We start from the raw sequence: 17990 nt of genomic DNA, 5'->3' as shown, positions 1-17990 counted from the left end.
AAGGCGATAACCTTTCATCGCCAAACTGATAGGAATTGTTTTTCAAGGTACAATATTTTCCAAGTACCGAAAACTTTATTACCTATCCCTTTTTAAATAATTATGTTTATGTTACTTTTAATTGTTATTTTATTTTTTATGGTAATAACTATTTTATTTTATAAAAAAAAGCATTCTTACTCCTGTTTATTCTGAAGAGTATAGAAGTCTAAGTAAGTAACAAAGTTATGAGAAAAGTAAGGATAAAAGCTGTTAATTTAAGGCCAATAAGGCATGAAGTAAGTATGGCAATGCTTAATGTAATAGATTAGTATTCAAATTAATAAAATAGATTAATAATTTTTACTTTTAATTAATTTAATTAAGTAATTAAAACAATCAACTTCAGTAGCATTTTACCCAGTTCTGTTTGAATCATTGCACATATGAATGTGAATTAATCGGTCATCCACAACAATCACTTAAGGCTCAATATTTTTCAGCCTTAACCCAGCATTTGGCCCATAAGTTAACCAACTGATTAAAGACAGCCCGAATGGCAAGATATACGTATATATATATGTCATTGCAAGTGGCCGTTTCAGTTGCAGTTGCAATCTTTCATTATTTATGATTATTTTTACTTTACCGAGCACGTCTTTTGCTGGGCAATTAATGGGATTTTTAATACATATATATGTATAAGGATAATGTGCATGATGGGAAAAGTGGGTAGTCCAAGTGGGTTGGTATGAAAACGGTAAACATTATTACCTGGCCATCACCAGCAGAAAGTTTGTTCACTCAATCTGCTCTCCTCTTCGCCATCTCTGTCCTTCTCCGATTTTCTCTCTGTTGTGTCCGTAATCGTTCCGGTTTATTTTAATTAAAATTTACAATTAATACTTAATGAGTCGGGCGAGTGACATCAACAACAGCAACAGCAGCATCAGCAGCATGCAACATCAAATTGAATTTCCCCCATAAGATTGGTGTTGCTGTTGCTGTGTGAGTGGCATGTGGCATCATCAGCCAATGTGCATGATAATTTTCTGAAAAGTAATTTCTCACCACAAACCCATATATGTTTAAATAAACATTTGCCAAGACATATTCTGTAAGCAATTGAGCATTTCTTGGCACATTAAATTAATGAAAATCGTAGTCCATCTTCGGCCATTCAATGTTCCAATATTGAATATTAAGTGAAACCAAATAGTCAAAATAATCTATCAATAAAATGTCTAAAATATGTCTGATTATTATTAGGAAGCTGTCAATAAAAGTAACAAATATATCTCAAAATACTTTCTTTATTATATATTTAGTACCCTACCTTATCTAGTTACCAAAAAAGCAAACTTATTTTCCGGTTGCAGTAATCCAATCAAAATCCATCCACCGTATCATTTGTCCAGCAAACTTTGTGGCTTCATTTAATCCTCGAGACCTTAGCAAAACACACACGGGCACATAACTTTTCTAATTACCATTTATAGCCTCAATGTAGGCCAAAGTTTTGCATTAATTAAAGGCCCATTGGCAGAGTTATGAACAAATCATTAAGCTGTCAATTTTGTATAGTTCGCCGATAGGTGTAATAAGTAAATGCCTCGCATAACAAATTTATGAGCCGGAGGTCCTCTAAGACTGATGGCAAAGGTTTGTGTGTGTGCTGATTTGAGTTAAATCTTTGTCAGAATAGCTCAATATAAGTATTCCTCCTCTATCCCTTGAAAAGTTTCTCCTCCACATTTTGGGCTCAATGTGAAACCGAAACTATTGAGAAAAACCAAAAACTTTGACTGGGAACTTTCCTTTATTGATGTTAGACTTTTTGGGGCAATTAAAATGGAATTTTTGTGTAGCTCGTTTTTTCGGTTTCTTTTGGCAAATTGATGACAGAAATACTTCTTTGGCTCTGAATGCCTAAATGGGTCGAAAATCGTTGTACCTGCACTTTTTCAGCACACTTTCCATTTATCTTTATGTGCAAAAAAAAAGGGGGAAAATCCATTGACATATGCAGCCATTTCCATTTTTCCCTTTGCTCGCTTCAGTGTCATTGTCTCTGCCGGTTCTGTATTTTGACATAGAAAACTTTTGCACCTTGTAACGACTTTTTAAGTGCCACCCCTCGTTTTCCAAAAAAAAAAAAATAAAATAAAAAAAATAGAGATAAAAATCTAAAAGAACGAAATGTAGAGCAAAATGAATATGTAAATCCGGGGAACCTTTCAGTAACACGAAAACGAAATGAAACAAAAATAGGAGCCAAACGCGTTGAAAATGAAAATAAATGTGAATATTTATGTGATTTATATGGAATGTCGTTTCACCAGCGACTCCCTCCTGGGGGCATCTGGTTGTGGCAAGTTAAGGGGCTCTTGGAGAGGCAGGGATGCACAAAAAAATCTGCATATGTATGTCACCGAGTCTGGCCATCTCTCTGGGTTCTATCTGTCTAGACAAACGCCAAAAATGATTACAACTATTTAGAAGCAAAAATGTGATCTTTCATCTTTACCCTCAAAAACGAATATTGAAAAAACTATTTTAATTGTCTCGTGGGTATAAATAGTGTTTCGCCACAGTAAAAAATAAACATTAAACATGCACCTATTTACTTACTCACTAAATCCATAGTACAATTCATTTTAGCTTATTTGGTATTTCGGATATTACGTATACGCCGCATTGGCAATGCACATTATTTAAACAACTCTTTGGATAGAAATGCCCAAAAACCAGGATGGTTGGCAAACATTTTTATTTTTGTTTATGGCCATTTGTGTACGAATTTTGTATCATTCGTTCATTATGCAAATGAATGCTCTTTAAGTGCACTAAATATTACGCATACGCCGCGTGCGCCAATAGAGCCCCAAACCAAAAACTATTAGCTGTTGGTACGGATGCGAATTCCGTTTAATTCAATATTTTATTTTCGCACAAAATTCAAATGAAGTTTGCCTATCCAATGCCCTAAAAATTCTTAATAAGAAGGACGTATTGATTTATTGATTTAATTTTGATGAAATTTTTGAAATGAAAACCAGTGTTGATATTGTGGTTAACAAAAAACTTATCGGTCGGCATTTCTTGTTTATTTGTCGAATAATTAATTTAAAATTAATTTGTTTTTAATCGCGCCCATTATGGCCATGTGAAGGACACCCGAGGACAATTGGCACATGTGGGCAAACAAATGAAAGCACATTAAAAATGTAGAGGTAATCAGGATGCTAATGACACCACCAACCAGCCGGCCAGTGACTCCAGTCGGAAGGGAGCCCACCCATCGCCATGGCCAACGTAAACAAATTAAGCTATCTGTTTCACCATTTGATTAATTGCAATGCAATGCAATTTCAATTTTTTTCTCCCGCAATCCTTTTGTGTCGCCCCCGTGTCCTGCCATATCATAACTGTCAGCATCAGGACTGCAGATTGCACCCCCGACTGCCAATTCTTTTTGCATCTTTTGTAGCTGTTTTTGTTGATGGCACATGAACACGAAAAAAATACTGAAATCGCTGAAGAATTGACAGCTCGCAGGGCAGCGCAGGACTTTACACTTTTTGGTCATTTGCTTATAGTTATGGCATTCAATGGATTTCCTGGCTGTTAACAAACGAATGCATGACGGTCTCATGCAAATAATTAAGATAACTGCAAGCCCTGACTGACAGAAAATGGCTTTCGTATATAAAATGCAAAAACCGCAAAAGGGCAGTGCCAAAAAAATACAACAGACATGGTCAAAAAGTATCTGGGCAATTAAAAGTGCATGTCTGAGATTCTGAGTCAGCGACTCTGTTGGAATATGGCTTAAAATATATTTTAACTGGCCTGGATTGCGAACCTGAATTTAAAACTTTAAAAGCTATTTCCAACAAACCTCAAAGCCTTCCACAATATGTGTCAAAAACATATTTCCAACTTTAACAATTAATCAAGCAATTTAGCCACGACATGAGCAAATTTTTAAAGTTTAGAAACCACTTAAAAAAACTCTTAAAACAAAAAGTTATTGGTTGAATTAAAATATAAATAAAAAAAATTTGAAAACAAAAAACAAAAACAAACAAATGCAAATGAACTAAGGAAAATTCGGGCAGGAACTGTCAACAGCAGAAGATAGAGACACTTACTTAGCCCCCACCACCACCACCACTACCTCCCGGGAAAACTCCCATGAATACCCCCATAAATACCCTCCCAATTTAAAGGGCGTTACGTAATTAACGGAATTTAATGCTGCTGAGCCGGAAAACGCTTGTACTGTACTGTGTGCAGTGACCAAAAAATGACACGGCCAGAACCAGAGCTCCGAATTTTTTTACAATGGCTAACCGCAGGAAAACGAAAATTGTTCATATAGCATTAACATTCGATTGGGGGCGGCTGTGGGCGTGGGCGTGGACGGGAAACGGAAGTTGCGTTTTACTTTTAAATGCAGCGAGGGCAAAAATCTTTTTTTATTTTATATACCATTTTTTTTCCCAAAAGAGACAGAAGGAAAGAGGGATCCCATGCACATGCTGCTATTTATGCAAGAAATTCTGGGCAGACACAGCGGCTTACAAAGGAGGGTAGGGAGGGGTGGCAGAGCTGGAGGTGGTGGTGTGTCTGGTGGGTTAACTCATATGATATGCAACCAGAGGCGGTGCCAGTGGAGACACAAAAAATGCACTAGAAAATATGTTTTAAATAATTAATTCGATACATCCGGCCAAAACAGCCAGAATAGGGGTTAAAATAAAGAAGACTTGTTACAAAGTTTAAAGTTTAGAAAAAAAAATACGCACTTTAAATGATTTGAAAATAAAATATTTTATATAGACACATAAATATTTATTTTTCCAGGTGTATATCCTACATCCGCCTACATTTCTTTTCATTTCCCATTTTTATTTTTCCCACCGCCCTTTTCCACTTCACCGCCTCCTACCTCCTCGCGTCGCATGCAGCGTTGTGTCAAGTTTTTAAACGTCAGCTGTGTCTACAGATGGGTTAAGGCTTGTGTGTGTGTCGGTGTGGGTGTGGGTGTGGGTGTGATGGGCTAAGAGGGTGGACCTGGGGCTTGGCCCACATTTCTTTGCAGTTTCGGACCGACGTGCTTTATGCGGATTCATATGTAAATCAAGTGAAAACATCAGTGCGAGTGGGGTCATTTCTTGGGAAGTTGACTTTCGAAAGCCCTTACTGGGAGTTCAGAAAAAAGTGGAATGTTTTTATTTTAGACAAGTATATTACCTAAAAAAAAATATATATACGTTCAGCTATTTATCAAATGCACATGAAGTAATTAACGAGAAAAAACAAATATTAAAAAACTAATAAAGGAAACTTTTGCTTTTTAAGAATACTTTGCTCCTAAATGTATGCTACAAGAAAGTTTAACTTCTGAATGTTATATTGAAATCCCAAAGTTATACAGACATTAATTCCCGTATAATGCACTTCCCTCTTTTTCGGGAGCCGCAAAAAAATGAGCTTCCAAATCGAAATTCCGGATCCGACACGGAATCAAAGTCGGAATTGCATTTCAAGCAATTCGTGGCGCAAAGTGAATGTAATAAACCGATTTCTTTACTTTAAATATCCTCGGTGCCGGCGCACTGCGGATAATTCTATCTGCTGCACCACCACCAAACCACCGCACCACCGTACTCACCACCCACCTCTACGCCCACAACCTGCCCCTTTTTGCATTATTTGCATTTTGCCATATGGCGCCTCAGTGTGTGTGTGTGATTGTGTTTTGGCTGAAAAAGGAATGGAAATTGAGAAAACGAAATGGAAAGCATACTACTGCAGTTGATTTGTGTTTTTACTTGGTTTCCAGCCCCCATAGCCCCCAGCCCCGCCTTGCGAAAATTTTTCAGTTGTTTTTTGAGCGTCTTATCAGGCCATTCTTTGTTCAGAAGAACGGAGAATGGAGAAACGTAATCGAAACCATAACCAAAACAGTGATGGGCATTGTTTTCGATTCTGATAGAATCGCTTACTCATTATCTTTGCTATGTATAAGGAATGTACATACATACATTCCACATTGCAATGTAGGCTTGTGCAAATTAACTCAAAGAACTGTGAAAACAAAAGCTACTCTAGTTGGTAATCTGACTAACAAGTCAGTCATACGTTGAGTAAGATTTCAGGATTGAAACATGCACCATCACAGAGCTGGTATTTCTCATTCAAGTTTAAGTCTAATCAAGTCTAATCAATCACCATAAAGCCATAAGATCCACCTGTTTCTTATCAAATGTCTGCACTGAAAGAAGTTTTGGTGGAATCATTTTTTTACGAGTCAATATAGAACTTTAATAATTTGTGAATGAGTCAAGCAATAAAATTATAAAGAGCTTGTATAGAAATTTCTTTAAAATAAAAATAAAATTCGAAGAGTCTGTGCTAGGTTTTAAGTAACAATTTTTTCTTGTGCACAAAAATTTCGCATTGATTTTGCCTTATCTTAAAATATAGCCTAGAATGCAAAGATTACTTTATTTAATATTGAAGGTAAAAGATCACAACGCATTAAAACTATTATATTCATAAAAATACCATTTATACCCTATTTAGAATAATTTTAGTGTCATTTTCTCTTATATTTCTCAATCTTTCTCTCATCTTAAAAAAAGCGGAAGATTTAATCAAAGCATACAAAAAGGAAGTAATAATAAAAAGAGGCCTACCGAAAATACAGACACTTGTCGAGAATCAAAAGGAACACCGAGAGCGAGAAACCCACCCACAGCTCACACAAAACTAAGTAATTTATGATTTTTTCTTATTTTTTAAATTACATTACAATAGAGAGAAAATCTGAACTTGAGGCTTCCGCCCCAAAATAGTGATTACTCATTTTCAAGCTCTTTATAATCTTGAGAGTGATATTTATAGAAAAAACAACAAATAGCCTTATTTAAATAATTACTTAAAATTTTATTTTTTCTTTTTAATGATACAAAATAAGCAAAATTTATTTTCAACTAAAACAATATTTAATTAAGGGTTTCTTGTTGAATTAGATTACAATAAGAGAAGGAGAAAAATAACTCCCATTTCAGTATTTCGAGGTTAAATTAAAAGGAGGGTTCAGTAAGTTCCCTACTGAATCTTGGCGGGAATCTCCACGCAGATAATGTCCGCATTATCCTGATCCTGTAGCTCCCATTTGACCAGCACCGAAACCTTCGGATAGGACTTGAGGACCGGCAGAGTGGCCGTGTAGCGGTAGGACTCGCCCTTCTCCAGCGGGCACTTGAGGCCACTGTCCAAACAGGCATTGGGATTGGCCAGAGGGAATGGCATCTCGATCCCCAGGACCTTGCCGTGCACCACCGTCTTCACGGATGTGGCCTCCTCCGCCAAAGCAAAATCGATCGAGAAACTAACGGTGGTATTTCTCTTGAGGATGCACTCGGCCTTGGTGGTGTCGCATCCCTCGATGGCTACCCTGGTGAATTTTCCCGTCTTGGATCCACAATCGCTGAACTCCAAACCGCTGACGAAAGCCACCAGCACCGCACAGGCAATTACCGCGAATCTCAGCATTTTTTCCTCCAGTTAATTGAATTACAAGGTAGCTAACGGATAGCTAATCGACTCGGCTGGGCTTGGGTTTATGTTCTGATTATTCAGCCACAACGACGACTAAGAATCTACTGAATCTGCTGAAAGAAAGCGGGAGGCCAAAGTTTCTTCGATTATCAAACAGCTGCGCGCGTCAGCTAAGAAACTAGAGCTTTCTCCAGGGCTGGCTACTTATTTTTTTTATATGTGTCTATTTATAATTTAAGGTTTATGGGGGAAAATTTTACACTGTAAAATTTATAGGTTTAATGACAGGGTTGAACAGGGTAGTTTTAAAGGGTAGTTCTTTTTAGATGTTTAAAAATTGTTTAATTGTAAATTAAAATTGAATTTTTGTAGAAATCTAAGCTCAAAATTAGACCCTCAAATATATAAATCAAGAATTTTGTTATCATTTTTGTTGACTTGTTTAATTTGAAAAACTTGTAAGCTTGCTTAAATTTCTTTTGCAACACTTTTTTCAATTTACAGAGTCGTTTTACAACACATACTACAAGAAGTTCAATTTTATTTCCCAAAAAAAATGTTTTCGAGTTCTACACTATTCGGCATAATTATTTTGACGAAAAACAAATGGTTCTAGTTTGTATGTAACTTTGCAATGGTTTAATATAACTCAATGATTTTTTTTTCTGTATTACTTAGTGCTAATATAAACTTTAAAATAATGAATTCAACATTTTGTCATATGAACTTGCAAAAATATAAGCTAAAGTAATTTTTATGTCGTGGCATAAGTATTTTGACAAGTACCTTTTAATGTGAGTAACAAAGTTTAAACTCAAAAAAACTAAGGAAAAAATAGGAATTTAGTAAAATATATAATTTCCTTTAATTTTAATAACTTTTTCCAGGCGTCCCGGTACTGAATCGATTAAATTTTGGATGATCTCTGGAGATATCTGTTCCCAAAGGGAACTGACCTCAAAAATTGTCTCCTCTCTGGTTTTATTCAACGATACTGTTCTTTTACGTTTAATAAGAGACCAGACGTTTTCAATTATATTTAAATCTGGACTTTGAGGTGGCCAGTCCAAAGTGGTAACACCAACATCCTTCAAATATGATGTAATCATCTTGGCTTTGTGGCATGGGGCGTTATCCTGTTGCAGAATGAAGGATTGACCAATAAGCCTGTCTCCAGAAGTAAATGCGTTATCATTTAGAATCCGTAAATATTGGCCTTGGTTCATCGAGCCAGTGACAGGAACGAAGTCACCCAGTCCATTATACGCAACACATCCCCAGAACATCACACAGCCTCCACCATGGCTTACTTTTTGGCAAACGGGCCGCCTTTTCTGCCTTTGTTCCATTGGTAATCTTACAACAAACTTATTTTTTGATGAGTTATACTCAAAGGAGCTTTCATCTGTCCATAGAACGCTCCTCCAGAACTCCTTTGGCTTTTGGACATATTCCTTTGCGAAAGCCAGTCTTTTGAGCTTGTTTGCTTTTGTTATGTATGGTACTTCCTTGACTTTATAAGTCTTGAAATCACTTTCTTTTAAACGTCGACGGACTGTGCGCTCACTAATTGGTGTTTTAGCTGTCAAATTAAATTGATCTGCTGCGGATTGGGGCTTTAGAAAAATATTTTTTTTAAATTCCCGTACAAGAACTCGGTCTTCACTAAGATCTGATTTGCGCTTTGGACCTGATCTTCTTAAATTACGCAGGTCATTATGCTTTTTACATTTTTTAATTTGGTAGTGCACAGTTTGGCGCGACACCTTAAACTCATCGGCAATGTCTTTGACTGCTATTCCAGCGTTAAACTTTGCTACCATTAAGGATCTGGTAACCAAACTTAGTTCAGCAGTTTTACCCATGTTATTTAATAATTCTTAATAACTTTTTATTTAAATAACAACGTTTAATATTGCTCAAAGTTAAACACAGAAGTTCTTTAATTGTCGCGTGCTTAAATGTGAGAAAATATTTCCATAACGATGCTGTCAAAATACTTATGCCATGCAAAAAGCCATTGTCTGCATGCATTCTTATCAGTAGAAATAGAATGCAAAAGGTAAACGAAATAAAATTTGGCATGCACAAAGCTAAAAATAGATTCTTTGCTTTGCGCCTCATTTTGGCACCTCTATTTAACGGTATTAAGGATAGCAAAGTCTGATAGTCAAAAGTAGGGTTCGTCAAAATATTTATGCCGACTAGTGTAAAGTGCTAAAAAACTATGTAAAAGTTGAAGTTTAAAGTTTTGAATATAGACTTTTGCTTGGCGGGAAAAATCGATAGATATCGTTATTTATCGGAAATAAGCTTAAAGCTTTTTCGACACCCACTGCCACATTTTGCGAATCTTGGTATTATTATTTCCCAGAGGCCAGAGGCGATCGGATTGGCACTTCTTGCAATTACTAATTTTTAGTTTTAAAAGTATAGTACAACTTCTTTGTGCATTTAAAAATGTCTCAGATTTGTCAGCGCGGTTTGTTGCTGAGCAACCGTTTCGCCCCCGCCGCGATTCGCGCCAAGTAAGTACACAGGAAAAGAGAGGGGAGGCAGGAAGTCGCTTCTAAATTCGAGTGTGGTTGTTGTTTTTGTTGTTACCCCCATGAACACGTTGCAGATGCAGCAGGGTCGTTCGTCAAGGTCATTGCAGTTGCCGGTCTAATTGCACATGTTTGTGTTTATTTTCTCCATTACTGCATAATTTTTTTGTCATTGCAAGTTTGCTGAGCGTCTCGTATTTTTATTCGCTGACATAAGGTCTGTGGGGCTTAAATTTCATAAATTACTTGATGGGAAAAGTGAGAAAATAACTGCGATTTTTTCTAGTTTTTTTCTCTATGGTTTAGCTAGCTAATATTTGCACTAGTTTGAGGTCTTTTTTGCACTTTATATATAGACTAATTTCAGCCATCAATTAGGTACATATTTATTTTTAAAGCCAATTTCATGACGTTCCATGAGAGAGGGTCCATTGTTGGGGGGCTATTTTTTGCCATTTTTCTTCTGCTTGAAAGAACATTCAGAAGCCACATGAATCAAAAAGTTGTGAGATAACGAATACTCGATGCGGTACTTAAAAATATTAAAATTTTTTTTTCTTTGTTGTATAAGCATTAAAGAAATATAATTTGTTAAAAATCAGTAGGCAATATTTTTATTCTTTCACAAAAAATCAAAATCGAAAAGCAAAAAAAAATATTCTGGCAGGTATTTTAAATTTTAACAATGAACCAATTATTAAGATATCCTTTGAGGGATTTTAGCTTCCGGATCAACGACCATTCAAATCATATAAGCCAAAGCAAAAGAAGGTAGGTGACACCAAAGCGTATCACGCTTTTGTCGCGTGCTTTGATATTTTATGGAAATACTTCTTGAGTTTGGTTTGTTTTATCGAACTGCAGGCGACACAGGAAGTTCCTCTTTTTGGTAATCAAAAAATCAGATTCAAAGACAGGTGGCGCCTAATTGAAAGAGTTTAATTAAGTTGGATTGCTTCCAAAATTTTACGACTGCTCCATATAATGAGACCAAGACCGAGGAGGCCGACTACGTCAGCAGGGGCGAACAATCATCGACCTTATCACTGACGTAGGAATTATTAAATCTATACTAGGTGTAAATGGTGAACAGAGTTCCCATAATAACATGTTTACAGCTGATAAGGGAGAGGCAGAGAACAAACTGATGTGAACCAAAATTTTGTGGGGGGTGCAAAATCCAAGAAATCCTCTAGGTGACTTTCAAACTTTAGTCATGAAACCGAAATGATAAACGATAGCCCACAAGTGGTAGACGTGGGTGAGATAACCCACTAAAATTTTGCTAATCTACCAATTAAATTTAAACCAGATAAGGAAAGTATACGTCCTAGTTGGGGGTACAAGGTTGAGGTGAAACCTTAACCCTATTTAAAAAAAAAAAATGCCACAAGTTTGTAAGACACAGATAACAGAACTATAGACAGATATCTATGTTTTATCTATTTCAACAAGATAAGAAGCTTTAAAATTAATCAGTTGTAAATTATTGTTAGGAACTGGTTATATAATAAAATTGAAAATCTACACTTATTTTTAATAAACCATATAACTAATTCCTTTTGTTTTAGCTCATCATGGTTCGCCGAAACGAAAATGGGTCCTCCTGACGCCATTTTGGGTGTAACTGAGGCCTTCAAGAAGGACCCAAACCCCAAGAAAGTCAACTTGGGTGTTGGCGCCTATCGCGATGACAACACCAAGCCCTTTGTTCTTCCCAGTGTCAAAGAAGTAAGTTGGAATTTAAATAACTAATAATTATAGTAATTAACGAAATAAAACTCTTTAGGCGGAGAAGCGTGTGATTGCTCGCAGCCTGGACAAGGAGTACGCCACCATCATTGGCATTCCGGATTTTTATAACAAGGCTATTGAGCTAGCTTTGGGCAAGGTAAAATTCTATTTTTTATACAGATAATATAATATAAAATATAATTTTTTGGTTAGGATTCCAAACGTTTGGCAGCCAAGCACAATGTCACCGCCCAGTCGATCAGTGGCACTGGAGCCCTCCGCATCGGAGCCGCCTTCTTGGCCAAATGGTGGAAGGGAAACCGCGAAATCTACATCCCGAGCCCTTCTTGGGGTAACCATGTAGCCATTTTCGAACATGCTGGCCTGCCCGTGAAACGTTACCGCTACTACAACGCCGCCAGCTGCGATTTGGACTTCAATGGAATGATCGAAGATCTGAAGGTATGTTACCCCGCCCCAATCATTAATAGATTAATCTAATATTCAATACATACTTGTAGAAAATTCCCGAGAAGAGTATTGTCCTTTTGCATGCCTGCGCCCACAACCCCACCGGAGTGGATCCTTCTCCGGAACAGTGGAAGGAAATCTCGTCGGTGATAAAGAAGCAAAAACTGTACCCATTCATCGACATGGCATACCAAGGATTTGCCACCGGCGACCTTGATCGCGATGCCCAGGCGGTTCGCATTATCGAAGCCGATTGCAAAGACTTCATTCTCGCCCAGAGTTTTGCCAAGAACATGGGTCTCTACGGTGAGCGGGCCGGAGCGTTCACTGTTATGTGCACCGACGAAGAGGAGGCTGCTCGTGTATTGTCCCAGGTCAAGATCCTGATCCGTGGTCTGTACTCCAACCCCCCGGTGCACGGAGCCCGTGTGGCCGCCGAAATTTTGAACACTGACGACTTGCGCGCTCAGTGGCTGAAGGACGTTAAACTGATGGCCGACCGCATCATCAGCGTGCGTTGCCAGTTGAGGGAGAACCTCCAAAAACTTGGATCGTCCCACAACTGGGATCACATCGTCAATCAGATTGGCATGTTCTGTTTCACAGGACTGAAGCCGGAGCAGGTCAACAAACTGATTAAGGAACACAGTATCTACCTGACCCAGGATGGTCGTATCTCGATGGCTGGCGTTACCAGCAAGAATATCGACTACCTGGCTGAAAGCATTCATAATGTTACAAAGTAAAGTGAAATAACCGTGGTGGAGATCGATGTAGAGATGAAGTTTTGACAGTAGCTACTTGTCGGCACCTGTACGAATTTTAATAGCACTATAAAATTGGAGAACTCTAGTTAAACTAATTGCATTTGGCACACTCTCTATAAATATCTCTGTATATAAGCTAAAATGTCTGCCCTTTGGAAGTAAAGCATTTTAAATATTAGATAACACAAATGCGTTTTCTCTTTCGAAGCATTGTTAAAAATTCACCCCAATTCGTTATTCATATTATATTTTACTAGCATCCAGGTTTTATATACAACTATGATCACGGTTTGTTATAACGATATCTTAACTTATCGCTCGGCTCGCAGTACTCCTTGATGATGAGCTTGCAGAGGAATATGTGGAATACTATGATTATTGCACACACAGACACCCAGAACAGGGTAGGCAGGCCGCCCAATTGGTGGCCATGCCGATGGAGAGCTATTAGATGCTGCTCATGGGCAGGAGCTGCAGCGAAAAAATCAAAAAATAAAAACAATGTCGAGATTGAAGAGATGATAAACCTCACCTTCAACCACCTCCTTGACATGGATGGCATGGTGCAGCTCTTCCATGTGCTGCTTGTCCTCAGTTATGTATAATATTGCTGTTAGAGGTTCAGTCAGTTTAACTGGGAATTGTCGGCGGTTTTGTCTGAAAACGATTTCCTATAAAAATATGTAAAGCACAATGAAAGAACTAGTATAAATACGTGAGAAGAATAGGCTCGTCAAGGCATCCACCATCGCAGGCGTAATAGCTTCTATCGGAGCGATCCAATGCCACATTTATCACCGCTTTGTTGTCATCCTTCACAATGATGGTGACGTTAAGGTGCGTTTTGTTGCCATAGTTAAGGCGTCGGAAATGGAAATCCCTGTGCAGGAACTTGGGATGTATGTTGCACTCCAAGTGCTGATTGCTAAAGCGAAAGCTACCAAAGCTAAGTACCATGGCTTGAATCACTCCGGAGGCACCGGCTCGGATCAGATTGTGACAGCCCTGTTTTTCGAGAGTTAACATCCATGAAGAAACTAAGGAATTCAGCTGCTGCAGATCGGACATATCCCGCCATAGATTCTCCGCCTGCAGTGTGTGATAGGAATCGTAGCAACCCTCGGCGTAGGTCAGGGCTTTTGCGATGTCCTCTCTCTTGTTGCCACCGATCTCCTCGAACTCAAAGCTACGCACTTGCGACAAAACAGCGTACATGGTGGCATTAATTCTATCGCCATTCAAACTGTTCTCCGCCTTGGATGTACTTATCGTGAAACCAGTGGCCCACAGATCCGTCCATACATCAATGTGCTCCTGCCGATACGTGTTTATACTGTTCAAGGTATTGGTAGCTTTGGATCCAAGCTTTTGGAGGAGTTTTGTCATTGCCTGCGTTGCCTGTTGCTCGGTGGCCTCCGAAATTCCCTTGACCTGATTCTCCGTCACTGGTTTGGAGTACTGGACTGCTATAGGATATACAATGCGCACTGTTCCCCGTTTCCTCAGTTGCAGTTTCGATTCCAGCTGCGGCTTTACAATACTAATCACAATAGATTTACTGGGATCTTCAGGTTGGGGTTGTGCTGTACCCGTGAGTACCTCCAGATCGCTGTAGGTGAACATTCCAACTGAAACAGGTTCGCTGATCGAGGAGGAAATACATCATACATCATTAGGACTTACAATTCCAAAAAATATAGTTACCTCAGAGTCACTATGCGTCTGGTAAGCTTCGGAAGATTAACCCTGGGCATTACCAGCTCTATCTCCTCCACTATATTCCTTGTATTGGTAATCTGCAGCTCTTGCATTAGTATGTTTGGCTGGGTACGATGGGCGTAATAGGTGTAGGAAACAAAGTAGCCAGCTAGGCATTGAAACCGGTGCACCATACCCGTCAGGTACTCTACTACTGTGGCCTCCTTTTCGCCGGCGGCCTGAACAGAAACCACCGGCTGGAAGCGAATGGGCAGCTGCATGGCTCGACCGTGCTTGATGTTCAGGAAGGCATCGTGGGCTATCTCTAGACCCAGATAGCCATTGCCCACATAGGGTGTGAAATCTCTCTCGCCGGGCAGCACAGATGGCGACACGTGACGAATGTTGGCATCAAACTCATAGTTCTGGAGAATGAAGGGCGTCAGGCGGTCATCCATGCACACACTGTGCGGATCTGTGATGGAAGCGCAAAGGAACATATAACTACCAAATAGGGATTTCAGGAGACCCAACCACTCACCCTTCGTTTCGGTATAGCTGGACAGGAAGATGTAGCGAAAGATCGGCGGCAGCAGATAGAACACCACACAGATGCAGAGGAGCAGGAGAAACAGGCGTCGGTAGGAGGAGAGGGTGCCCTCCGCCAGGCGCTTGAGGCGACGCACTGCGTCCACCGTTTCGAACTTGCTTTTCGCAGAGCGGAACAACATTTCCTTTAATTTTGGGCTGTCTTATATCCGGAAAACTCATTTCAGACCCCGAATCTGCCACCCATCGTTTACTTTTGTCAGTGTGACCAGGTTGTTGCCGGAAAGGGCAACTATCGCATCCCATGAATCAATTTTAAAAATTGTATTAAATTTATAGAGAGATTTACATTTTACAAACTATTTTTTTCCCCAATTTTAAAAAATGTTAAATTTATGTATGTTCCACAGTCATAACATTGTCAATTCTTAACCGATTCTTGAGTGGAATACCCTAAACGATTTGAATTTTGATTCGCCATATATCTGCATTAAAACATGGAAACATCATCAGAAACATCATAGGGTCCACAGCCCTTGCCATATCTTTTTCAATTATCATCAGATTCTTAAGAGGAATACCTTAAACATTCATCCTTCATGATTCTGCATCAAAATATAGGCACAAAATATTTTTTAGATTTTTTTTCGAATTTTCTGAAGGGTCCCCTTCGAAATTGTTTAAAATGCATGGGAGGACACTAAGACTCACAAGAATCGCCATATCTTTGTCAATAGTCATCCGATTCTTAAGCGGAATACTCTAAACGATTTGTGGATCGATTCTCTTTAAATCTGCATCAAAATCTAGACACGATTTTCGATTTGTACATCGATTCCCCATCATTCTGCATCAAAATCCAGACACAAAATATTTTTTAGATTTTTTGTCAAATTTCCTGGAGGATCCCCTTCAAAAATGGAAAAAGTGCATGGAGGCACAATATGGCCCCCAGCGATAGCCATATCTTTGCCAATAGTCATCTGATTCTTAAGCGGAATACTCTAAACGATTTGTGGATCGATTCTCTTAAAATCTGCATCAAAATCTAGACACAAAATATTTTTTAGATTTTTTGTCAAATTTTCTGGAGGGTCCCCTTCAAAATGTTGAAAATGCATGGGAGGACACTATGACCCACAAGGAACGCCATATCTTTGGAAATATTCATCAGATTCTTAAGCGGAATACCTTAAACAATTTTTACACCGATTCTCCATCATTCTGCATCAAAATCTACACACAAAATATTTTTTCGATTTTTTGTCAAATTTTCTGGAGGGTCCCCTTCGAAAATGTTGAAAATGCATGGGAGGACACTATGACTCACAAGGAACGCCATTTTTTGGCAATACTTATCAGATTCTTGAGTGGAATACGCTTTAGAGTTTTATGTTTTTTTTCTTCTTATTCTTCTTGTTACTTAAAGTTTGAATTTTCCCGCCATGAACGCTCAACCTTTGAATGGCGATCTTACGATTATGTATCCAACTTTCCAACTTGGAGATATATCGCATAATAAACATTGCCAGCAATGGAATAACATTGCAATATCAGTCCAGTCTCCGGACCAAGTAAACATTGAAATAAACTTAAATTTCTGATGTATTTTCTGCTTGAAAGCATGTTAAAAAGGAAGAAAATATATGTGGCATGTCTCTCCGGACTCGGACTTCTTGTTCTTTTGACGGTATACAAGACCGGCAGCGTGAAGTCGACTTCATCTGGAGCTCAAGACTGTTTCTTCTGTGACTTTGCTAACCATAGACAAGGACCTCCCCCAATTCTAGAGGTAGAAACCGATGAGTTCGTTATATTTAAGGACAAGTATCCGGTGGCCAAATATCACTACTTGGCCATACCTAAGGAGCACCTTGATAGCTTCAGTGTTTTGAATAGATCGCATGTTGGACTTGGTAAGATAAGCCACGTTTCACTTCAATGTATTTTGTGTTAATCTGGCAATCTGTATATCCACAGTCCGAAGAATGGAATCAGGCATGATGGATTTTCTCAGATCGAAAAAGGTCGATCCAGAAAAGGCGATAATTGGATTCCATATTCCGCCCTTCATCTCGGTGAAACACCTCCACCTCCATGCTATCTATCCATCGTCAGATATGAGTTTGGGACATAGGATAAGTTTTATGTCCTCATTTTGGTTTAAAAAGGTCTGTAGTTCTAAACATTTTGTAGTATTTTTATTAATTATATCAACTATTACCCATAGTCCAACAATGCCATACGGGAATTGGAGAAGCGGGAACTGTGATTATCTACTAAAAATATCCAAAAGTTGTGATTCTACTTTTTATAAAAATTAATATTTCCTTAGTTGCAACATGACCCAGTTACCTGAAAATTGTTCAATTAAACCTGATTGTATACGATTGAAATAAAATTAAGATTTTATTTTATTTTTAAATAAAGTTTATTATTTTATTACATAAAGTATATTTAATTATTTTCTATGGCTGTTATTTGATAAATTTTTAAAAAAAATAAATATTTATAGTGCAGGTTTATGGTTTTTTTTTTGTGACGCAATCACTGATAAGGTGAAAGTTTTAATTCATCTGAAAATATAATATTTTGATTATATCCAGCTACAGCTGTAAATAAACGGTAAAATTATAAAACTAATGCAGCATTGGTTAAAAAGATTTACTTT

At 38.2% G+C, this 17990-nt stretch overlaps 4 protein-coding genes across 5 annotated transcripts; 2 read left to right on the top strand and 2 right to left on the bottom strand.

Annotated features, from left to right (window-relative positions):
* Positions 1-6924: 6924 nt before the first annotated feature.
* Npc2a (Niemann-Pick type C-2a) lies at positions 6925-7668 on the bottom strand. The gene has a single exon (XM_017242197.3). The coding sequence runs from the start codon at positions 7546-7548 to the stop codon at positions 7102-7104; it is 447 nt and encodes a 148-aa protein (XP_017097686.2). The 5' UTR covers positions 7549-7668; the 3' UTR covers positions 6925-7101.
* Positions 7669-9918: 2250 nt separating this feature from the next.
* Got2 (glutamate oxaloacetate transaminase 2) lies at positions 9919-13261 on the top strand. Of its 2 annotated transcripts, none has more exons than XM_017242490.3 (5): positions 9919-10082; positions 11672-11831; positions 11890-11991; positions 12048-12296; positions 12356-13261. In XM_017242490.3, exons 1-5 carry the CDS (start codon positions 10015-10017, stop codon positions 13049-13051), a joined length of 1275 nt encoding a protein of 424 aa, XP_017097979.1. In that variant the 5' UTR covers positions 9919-10014; the 3' UTR covers positions 13052-13261. The 2 variants fall into 2 exon arrangements, with proteins under 2 accessions (XP_017097979.1, XP_017097978.2); XM_017242489.3 differs by lacking the exon at positions 9919-10082 and adding an exon at positions 10712-10871.
* Positions 13262-13302: 41 nt separating this feature from the next.
* On the bottom strand, positions 13303-15591 carry LOC108126055 (uncharacterized protein KIAA2013 homolog). The gene is made up of 5 exons (XM_017242488.3): positions 15312-15591; positions 14777-15245; positions 13788-14714; positions 13605-13729; positions 13303-13543 (listed from the first exon to the last, which is right to left on the bottom strand). Exons 1-5 carry the CDS (start codon positions 15499-15501, stop codon positions 13356-13358), a joined length of 1899 nt encoding a protein of 632 aa, XP_017097977.2. The 5' UTR covers positions 15502-15591; the 3' UTR covers positions 13303-13355.
* Positions 15592-16842: 1251 nt separating this feature from the next.
* LOC108125876 (adenosine 5'-monophosphoramidase HINT3) lies at positions 16843-17748 on the top strand. Its single transcript, XM_070277155.1, has 3 exons — positions 16843-17235; positions 17300-17490; positions 17550-17748. Exons 1-3 carry the CDS (start codon positions 16923-16925, stop codon positions 17589-17591), a joined length of 546 nt encoding a protein of 181 aa, XP_070133256.1. The 5' UTR covers positions 16843-16922; the 3' UTR covers positions 17592-17748.
* Positions 17749-17990: the final 242 nt, after the last annotated feature.

Source organism: Drosophila bipectinata, chromosome 2L (assembly GCF_030179905.1).
Source record: "Drosophila bipectinata strain 14024-0381.07 chromosome 2L, DbipHiC1v2, whole genome shotgun sequence".
In the NCBI taxonomy this organism is placed as follows: Eukaryota; Metazoa; Arthropoda; class Insecta; order Diptera; family Drosophilidae; genus Drosophila; species Drosophila bipectinata.
Note: the sequence above shows the minus strand (reverse complement) of the source record. Positions and strands in the feature narration are given on the sequence as shown.